We start from the raw sequence: 8,183 nt of genomic DNA, 5'->3' as shown, positions 1-8,183 counted from the left end.
CTGCCCCAGCCCCACTCACCCTCAGGACACTCCTGTGTCTTCATTGCAATGCTGAGCAGGGAGCCCTGAGAACTCAGATGGGAATACTGAGGTCCAGGTGCTGTGCTGCTGCAGGGAGGCAGCCCAAATGCATTCAGAAATTGAAGGTGAGGAGATAAAGATGTTCAGAAAATGATCATAGAATCATAGAATCATTAAGGTTGGAAAAGACCCTTAAGATCATCGAGTCCAACCGTTAACCTAGCACTGCCAAGTCCACCACTAAACCATGTCCTCAAGCACCACGTCACCCCTGTCCTTTTCCCCTCCTCCTCATGCAGCATCACTTTTCCTCATTTGGCTTAGACAGCTCAGGTACCTCGTCTCTGGAATTCAGTTTTCCCTGCCCTTCTCTCCCAAGTTCCCATCTGCTTGTACATCTCCTGTCTAACAGACCCTTTGCAGTGCCTTCAACTACCAAGCTGGTAACTCCTGGCTGCTCTTGGTCAGTGGAAAGAGATGGACTGTCCAGGGACAGAATTGTCTCATCAGAAAGCAACTGTTTCAGGGAGTTGAGACCACTAATCCTGTTCAGGGTCCATTCTTCCCCAGAGTGAAGAAACAGTCTATGGCACAATGTGTTCCCTCAAAGGCTTTTTCGCATGATGGGGCTTTTCTGTGTGGCCCATCTTTCTGTTGCTTGAAAGCAGGACTTGGCTAATGCCTATGCTGGGTACTACTGGGAAGAACTTCATGTGTCATAATCTAATGTGAGCAAATGAACATTCTCTTTTATTCCACAGAAAGAGGTGCCTCAATGCAGTAACTCATCTCTCTAATCAGAGGAGATTCTTCTAAGAAGAGCAGTTCGGGTCTCTTGAAGAACCTGTTCCTGCCCTTTCACTAGGAATGGAGCCCCTAAACCAAGGGGGAATTCAGTCAGATGAGGGAAAACCTCCATGTGGTCTCTGGAAATGACTTCTTCCCAATTCCTTTTTACAACAAACACAGAAGCGCATGCCCTTCCTCAGGTTCCCGTCCTGCCAAGTGGGGAAAAGAAGGTCCTACAGCACTTCATGGAGAAAGAGGAATGGGACAACCAGACATCACCAGTGGAGTTCCTCCTGCTGGGACTGAGTAATGTCCACAAGCTTCAGATCCCTCTCTTTCTCCTCTCTCTCATGATCTACATGGTGACTGTGTTTGTTAACATCCTCATTGTTGCGCTGGTGGTGGCAGATCGGCATCTTCACACTCCCATGTACATCTTCCTGGGGAATTTCTCCAGTGTGGAAATCTGCTATACCTCCACTATCGTGCCCAGGCTGCTGGCCAGCTTCCTAACCAGGGACAGAACCATTTCTGCTCAAGGCTGCATGACCCAATTCTTTTTTTTTGCCTGTTGTGCAGGTACCGAGTGTCATCTGCTGGCCACCATGTCCTAGGATCGGTATTTGGCCATATGCCACCCCCTGCTCTATGCTAGCCTCATGCAGCAGAAGCTCTGTCTCCAGCTGGCGGCTGGGTCTTGGCTAGCAGGATTACTAATGTCTACCGTAGTCACTGGGCTACTTTCCAACTTACACTTCTGTGGTCCCAATGCAATTGATCACTTCTTCTGTGATTTTGCCCCATTGCTGGAGCTCGCCTGCAGTGACACCACGGTGCTTAGACTGGTTACTTTCATCATCTGCTTTCTGGATGTGGTCTTCCCCTTTGTGTTCACCTTGGTATCCTATATCTGCATCATAGCTGCGATCCTGAGGATCCCAGCCACCACAGGGAGGCAGAAGGCCTTCTCCACCTGCTCCTCTCACCTCATCATGGTCACTGTTTTCTATGGTACCCTCATCGTTGTCTATATGATACCCAGAACAGCCTCACTGAGGCAGCTCAATACAGTGCTATCCTTTTTCTACACCATCCTCACGCCCATGGCCAATCCACTCCTCTACAGCCTGCGGAACAGGCAAGTGAAGGGGGCTCTTGGAAATGCCCTCAGAAAGACTGTGGCCTGCATCGAGAGCTCCTACTAGTTGTGACCCACCAGGAATAAACAGGTTGCAGTTGTGTCAAGTGTGGACAACTCAGAAGTGCAGATTTTGTGTACCAGGTATATCTTTAGAAGTGCAGAATCTGGGGACTGTTTAGGGAATGAGAAGCGGGAAAAGAGAATTTGTGTCTTAAGGAAATACAGGTCTGGTGTTGAAGAGTGTAAAAAACTTCCCTGGCTTTCTTCTTGCTTTAAAGTAACCACAGTTGTGATCCTGCAAGTGGGAGCTGTTGAAATGCCACACCTGCCCAGGACTGGCAGAAAACTTTCTCTAAACATGCTGTTTTCTCTTCCGTTAGCCAGCCAAGCTGAGGGGTGAGGTTCCTGCGTGTCTGGGATTCCTCAGGACATCTTCATATTGTCAGTGAGAAGGGGGGAGTTGAATCAAGCCCTTCCACTGGACATGTCTAAATCTGAGTAGATGAATCCCATCCTTCCTGTTCTCTGGGCTGTCTAGCAGAGGAGAACTGTGAAAGCTAGTCTGATAGGGCCAGCCCCTCTGAAAAAAAAAAAAAAAAGTAGATCCTTCTTCAGAAGAAGGGTACATGAGCTGGGTCTCAGCTTCCCAAATTTTTAACACAGAAATCATTACTTTCCATTTCTTTCCTTCTCCTAATCTGACCCCCCTCCAGCTCCCCTCCCCCAATGTAATTACTTACTTGTTTCCCACTGGCTGACTTCAATATTGCAACCTGAGTCCTCCTGTTTTCTTCTTTCTTGCAAAAGAGAGTGAGGTCATGCTCATGGGGCATGACTGAGAACATCCACCCCCAGCAGCGGGCTTTCCCCATTTCCTAGGCTGAGGCATGCGCACAAGATGGGAATGTCTCCATCGTCCCTGATTTGCGCAAGGGCCTTCAGCCCTGACATACTCCCACAACACACTTATTCCTCCTCCACCCACAGACACAAATCCCTTCCCACTTCCAGGCTCAAATCATGGCTGCAAGAATTTGATGCACTCCAGAAGAGGCCTTGAGCTTCTTGGATCTTCTTGGTGCTTACGGCAATGTTCCTGGCTCCCTCCAGATTTGATGGACTTCCTTTATATAACAAGACTTTATGACAAGCTTTTATGAAATGTTTGTTTTTCTGTCATTCCTGTGTGTTGAAAGAGTAGACACAGAGCAGAAAGAAATATCCACCAAAACGGATGCTGAGTGAAGTGCCAGTAAGAACCAGGTGAGGCACCCTCCTGGCTGTGGCTTCCTGGCAAGAAGTCTGTCCTGAGAAGGGGATCCAGCCTCTGCCACTCTGGAGTGGGGAATCAGCAGTGTCCATGCCACCTGGCAGAGACTGTCTGTCCAAGCACAGTTACTGTCTTGTCAGCTTTGAGCGCGAGCTTGAAAATGCTTGGCTGCAGGGGTAGTGCCTGCGGGATTATCACCGCTCCAAAAGAGCAGTCCTTCCAGGTCTTTCTTGAGCAAAAACGGGAGAGTCATTGCTGAGGATGGGCTTTGGGGCCATGTGTGCAAAGCAGAATCGATGAGCAGCCCATCCCCTTAACTCCACTCAACCACTCCAGAAGGTCACAGTGACTGTGCTCTGGTTTTGATTCCCCTAAACCCTCTCTGCTAGGCAGGGGCTCAGCAGGGAAAAATCTATGGCACTGGGCAACACAATTGCCCCAGCTGTACCAGCGTGAGGACACCATCCCTGCGTGTGGTCAAACCATCAGCCTTTGGGTTAACAGCTGAGCACACTCACCCACCCTGCCACAGGGACCCCAGCCAGGGCTGTCCCCGGGCATGGCTTTGCTGTCAGGACAGACATCAGTGCTGAAGGAATGGGAAGGTCCCTGAGCCCAACGCCCATCCCCAGCCCCATGGAGATGGAAGCCTGCTGTTCACCTCGCCTGCAGGGCTGCTGGGGAACAGAGGGGTGCAGGGGGAGGCCTGGTGCCTGGAGGAGGGGGTATAAGATTTCTGCCTCCATGTGCCCTCCACGGCATGCCCTAGGATGCCATTGGATCCTGGGGGCACATCAGTCCAGGGAGGGCATTTCCCTCACCCTGTTGCACTGCTGCTGCTGCAGAGTTGGGGACAGATGTGGCACAGATGGCTGTTGCCCTGGGTGGCAGAGGAGGCTCAGGGGAAAGGATTTTCTCCTCTCCATTGACCCATCCCAGAGTGGGCCAGAGTGTGGGAGCAGCACCTGCAGCAAGAGCCTCCTTCTGCCCCATTGCCCTGCAGAGACCTTGAAGGGCAGCGCTCTGCAGTGCAGCCCTGTCCCAGGATCAGGCCCCAATTTCCCCCATCTCAGGAGGATTCAAGTGCTGTTTTCTGCAGAGGGTCCCTGGGCACCCAGGGGAATACAGGGCTTGTCATAGGCACATCACGGGAGGAGAGTGCCTCTCCTGCTGGCAGGTGTCAAGGGGATGTAGCTCAGTGGCAGAGCACCTGCTTTGCATGTGGGAGGTCCTGGGTTCAATCCCCAGCATCTCCAGGAGTACTTTTGCCCTGACTCCCCAGCCTCAGGCAGGTGCGGGCTGGAGCTCGGGCACTGGTCCTCTCCAGGCCCTGTGGGCCTGCCCTGCCCACCCAGGGCTTGCCTGTGGGGTGAGGAGGGCTGTGGGAGGGCTGTGTGTGCTGCCTCTGCTGAGCCCCCTCTTGGAGGAGAAGCAGGCAGCTGTGCTGGACCTGAGCTCAGGTCACTGCCCTGCACCACAGACCCACCCCACCGCCCAGGGACAATGCTTGGCAGCAGAGTGTGGGGGGACCTCAGGGAGGGGAGAGGTGTGAGCAGCACACTAGGAATCATTTCTGGCTGTGCTGAGAGATGTGGTGTGAGGGTGCTGGTCCAGCCCAGGCGCCCTTTAGGATCAGGGCCACACTGCCCTGGTGGCTTTCCAGGGATAAGGGTCTGACATTGTCCTGACTCCAGGTGGAGATCCCATACCGCATAGGGAAGCGCTCCTCTGTGCCAGCAGGGAGGGCTTGCTGAGTTGGACGAGCCTGGGCAAGGCTGTGGGACTCCCAGCTTTGACATTTCTTATCCTGACCCTGTCTCCAAGTGCTTCTGCTTCCAGCATCATCACTGGCTTAAGCAGAGCCTCAGCTCAGGGCATGTGGAGCTTCTGAGGTCAGACACAGCCCACAGACACGGGGCTGGTGCCCACCTCTTGTTCCTGGAGTGTTTGGTGTCTCTGTTGATGTTGCGCTGGTGGGATCAGGGAGGCACAGGCCTGTCCACAGCCGTGCACAGGCGGGAAGGGCCATATGGTGCCATGGCTGGTCCCGCAGCTAAAGCACCTGCAACCAAACTGGAGTGTGAGACATGGCCTTTCACTGCAGGGTGCTCAGCCCCCGCAAACAGTGAGCCCAAACTAAGAGAAATAAGGCTGCCCTCCTGTGGGCTTTCCACAGCCATGCTCTGCCCAGCGTGGGGCAGCAGTGCTGAGAGTTGGGGGTCTCACTGTGACCCCCCTCAGGTAGGTCCTCAGGAGCTGCAGGAGCAAGCACAGATCTGGGGCCCAGTGACAATCCTGCTTTGCTGCAGAGAACAGACCCAGCCCACAGGGCCAGGCTGTTCAGGTCCCAAAATGCCAGGGCTGGAGCTTATCCCAGTGGGAGTTTTCCAGGGGATGGAGGCTGTGCTTGCAACGCCCATGTTATGTCACCCATCACCGTGGGAGTCTCGCCCTGGGAACACTGCTCTGCCATGGGGGCTGCCAGCAGGAAGGCTCCAGGGTATGGAGCAGAGGGATGTGTGAGCCTGGGCTTCCTCCAGATCCCCCCAGGGTCCCCCCAGGGGTGGAGGAGCTCCCAGCAGGGAATGGGGCAATGCGGAAGTGGGAGAGGATGTTGGTGACAGCCGCCTCCTGTCCTCTTCTCCTCGAGGGCCAGATCCTGCTGTTGGCAGCAGTACTGAGCTGCAGCAGCTCCCCACAGGGAGCCAACACACCTTCCAGCCTGCAGCAGAGCAACCTTTCAGGGAAGAGCTGGAGGGGTGTGGACACCCACCAGTGGAAGCAGGGAGGGCAGTCTAGGCTCCAGGTCCTGCCCAAGTGCCAAACTCTTCTCCCCTCCTGGCTTCTGTGCTTTTTCTGTCCATGGGTGCTGGGGCTGGTGAAAGCCCCAGCCAAGGGAGAGGGACCCTGGCTCAGCTCCCAGCAGCACCTGTTTTAGGGGAGGGACACAAAATCTCCTCTGCCATGGAAACGTGCCCACATGAGCATCCTCCTGGATGGGTCCTTCTCCAGGCCAGGGGCCAGACCACGGCTTTTGGCTGCAGCACACGTCTCGTGGAGACCCTTTCTCCATCCCCCGGCCCTCCAACAGCGCTGAGGGAAAGGTGCCCCCATCCCCCCTGCTCCCATCCCTCCCGTACCTGCACACAAGTACTGCCCCGACACAAATCCAAACTGACACCCCTGGCGAGGCAGCAGGAGGGCAGGGGTGGGGGCTGGAGGGGAGCAGGAGGAGGGGGTCCCAGGGCTGCCGTGGGGCCTTACAGCCCCTGCTCAGGAAGAAGGCAGCTCTGTGCCTGTGACAAGAGTGCTCAGGGTCTGCAAGGGCCCAAGGCAGCAGAAACAGCCCATGGAGACTGGGGTCCTGGCAGAGGGAATTCCAGCCCCGTGTGTCCCAGAAAGTGGCTCTGCACCCTGTGCTGGGGCAGTGTGGAGCACAGCTGCCTCCTAACCATTGTGGGAGGTAATCCACGGGCCATGATCCCCGCTGGGGCTGGCTGGGGTGTTCAGGGCACTGCGGCCACCTTAGGGCTCACTTCTGTGGGGCAACAACCCAGGACTTACCCTGACATGGCAGCTCTGTCATGGCCTCTGCACTGTGGGGCCAGTGTGGCCCAGGCAGGGCCTGGGGGAAAGAGCAGCTGGAAACCCCAGTGTGAGGAAATGGGTGCTCCCACCGGGGTGCATCACGGCACCTATCAGAGAGCCATTTTGACTAGAAACTGCCTGTGGCCAGCAGGATGGAAATGGCTCTGTCAGCAGGATTATTCCCCAGGCACCAGGGGCTCTCACAGCCCCACAGCCTGACCCCGAGCCTGCTGTCCCTGAGACGCGCCCCTTCCCTACCACTGTGTCTTTGTTCTCTGCTCCCCTGAGCAGCCTCAAGGAGATGACCCGACACCTCGGCAGGCAAGCAGCAGCTCTGGGTCAAAGCCCCCAGAGACTTTTAATAGGAACCAATATGGATGCACAGTGTAAAAATGGGAATAAAAACAGAGGAAACTCCCAGCCATTTCTGCTGCCCGTGGTAAAGGGAGACGGTTCCCTGGTGCTCACAGCTCTCCCAGCTGCACAGGCCTCTCCTCCCTCCTGCCTGCACCCAGCTGCACAGCAGGGATGGGCTCTCCTGGCCTGGGGCTCAGGGACTGTTGGGCACCAAGCTCCGCTGTCACAGCCTTTGAGTCCTCACGGGGATGTGCCAGAGACACCTCTTCAGCATCATCATAGCCCATGCTCCCCAGGGACACGGACGAGGTGTCTCCTTCAGCTCCAGGGACCCCAGCACTTCTCCAGGAGCGCAGACTGCCCCCTGAAAGCAGCAAGGCAGGGCATTGCAGTTCACCCCATGGGGTCTGTACATCACTTTCCTCCCCACTCCTCCCCACATTCAGCTCCTTCTCCCACCCCAAGTCCCTCCAAGGAAAACTCCTGGGTCAGGTTCCCCCTTCCCAGGAGGTCTGGGTGTCCGTACGGTAGTGACTTGGGTGGCACCAGGGATGGTACCCCAGGAACTGGCAGCACTATCTTTCCCTCTCACCTCCGAGTGCATCCCTGGGCCCCGCTCCCTCCACTGGTGCCCTGGGCATTTCCCAAGCTCCCTGCCCAGGGGCAGCATCATCCCCAGGCTCAGAAACCTCCCTGGCATCATCATAGCCATCCCCTGGGTCATGTCCGGGCAGGACAAGAACATCTGAAAGGAGAGGGCAGCTGGTGACAGTGAGAAGACACATCCTGCAGAGCAGAGGACAGGAGGATGCACAGGGACACAGGGATGAGACACTGGTGTTGGCAGCACCACAGGAAGCCCCCATGTCCTCCCCATCTGTGATGGTGACACTCTGTGACACCTCTGTCCACCACGTGGCTGCAGGGAGATCAGCCCCTTCCTGCCTCCATTACCTGGTGCTCATCCCACACCATCCTCCTCCTCGCTGTCCCCAGGGGAGGGCTGCAGCTGGGTCA

General features: G+C 55.8%; 1 protein-coding gene across 1 annotated transcript; it reads left to right on the top strand.

Annotated features, from left to right (window-relative positions):
• Nucleotides 1–1,055: 1,055 nt before the first annotated feature.
• On the top strand, nt 1,056–2,015 carry LOC309603965 (olfactory receptor 5AP2-like; the record flags this gene model as incomplete). Its single annotated transcript, XM_082338836.1, is given in 2 exon segments — nt 1,056–1,421; nt 1,425–2,015. Coding segments are annotated over 2 exon segments (957 nt in total).
• Between the last annotated feature and the right edge of the window lie 6,168 nt (nt 2,016–8,183).

Source organism: Platalea leucorodia (genome assembly GCF_965183815.1).
Source record: "Platalea leucorodia genome assembly, contig: HAP1_HAP1_SCAFFOLD_278, whole genome shotgun sequence".
Taxonomy (NCBI): Eukaryota; Metazoa; Chordata; class Aves; order Pelecaniformes; family Threskiornithidae; genus Platalea; species Platalea leucorodia.
This window is presented reverse-complemented; position numbering and strand designations above follow the sequence as displayed.